This window comes from Poecilia latipinna, unplaced genomic scaffold (genome assembly GCF_001443285.1).
Source record: "Poecilia latipinna isolate Pla-1442-1.1 unplaced genomic scaffold, P_latipinna-1.0 Scaffold4595, whole genome shotgun sequence".
Lineage (NCBI taxonomy): Eukaryota > Metazoa > Chordata > Actinopteri > Cyprinodontiformes > Poeciliidae > Poecilia > Poecilia latipinna.
The window spans coordinates 20,639-21,388 of record NW_015117211.1 but is presented as its reverse complement, the minus strand read 5'-3'; the positions used below and the strand labels follow the sequence as shown (position 1 = coordinate 21,388).

At 39.3% G+C, this 750-nt stretch overlaps 1 protein-coding gene across 1 annotated transcript in view; it reads right to left on the bottom strand.

Moving 5' to 3' along the window:
• Positions 1 to 343: 343 nt before the first annotated feature.
• The window catches only part of LOC106942835 (beta-galactoside alpha-2,6-sialyltransferase 1-like), an 18,296-nt gene continuing 17,889 nt past the window's right edge, over positions 344 to 750 (bottom strand). Inside the window, exon 6 of the mRNA XM_015026179.1 lies at positions 344 to 691. Coding sequence (XP_014881665.1) covers positions 359 to 691 — 333 coding nt within the window. The 3' untranslated portion in view covers positions 344 to 358. The remainder of the gene's footprint in view (positions 692 to 750) is intronic.

Here is a 750-nt window from a genome sequence, read left to right as displayed (position 1 = left end):
ATAAATTAGAGATTTGGGGATCAAGACATGCTGTGTGAAAATAGCCTACGCTATCTAGTAACAAAATGTCCTTTTAGCTAAGAATTTAGTCATAGTTTATTACAATGTTTTAACACAGAACAATACCTTCCTAAAGAACTGAGGTCATTATTTTAATAAGTTGACAATTAACATAACCACTGACCCATCACAACCGAACTAGAACTGAAAGTTACTATTATGATTCCTGACCTTGTTTTTGCCTTTACACAAACCACAAGAAATGAAACTAAAATAGATTCCAGTATTGTTTGCTCTGTAGTAACCAATTTAATAATGATACAAATATCGAAAAGGTCATTAGGCCAGACTTGGACTATCAAAAATGGTCACTTTTAGAACTGTTGATTCTGTTCCCATGTTGAGGTTTCATACCAAATTCATTTGTGGTGAGGAAGTTATTTTTATCTAATATGTCAGAATCAAAGTGGACAGAATATAAGCAGGAAGTGGTGAGACAGCTGGTGGTTCCCATACCGAGCAGGCCAGAGGAGGGCGGGTTCTTCTGTATGGGTTCAGCCATGTTGTCCTGAATCCGCTGCCACAGCTGCCACTCGAAGCGAGGATGCAGGATGTAGAAGGGCTGCTGCGGGTGAAGCCTCCTATATCTCTGATACTGATTGAAGATGGGATAGTCTGTGTGGTTGTACCACTGGAGGAGGGAGAAATAGCACATGGAGAAAAGTTTCAGATAGATTATGCCAGATTTTC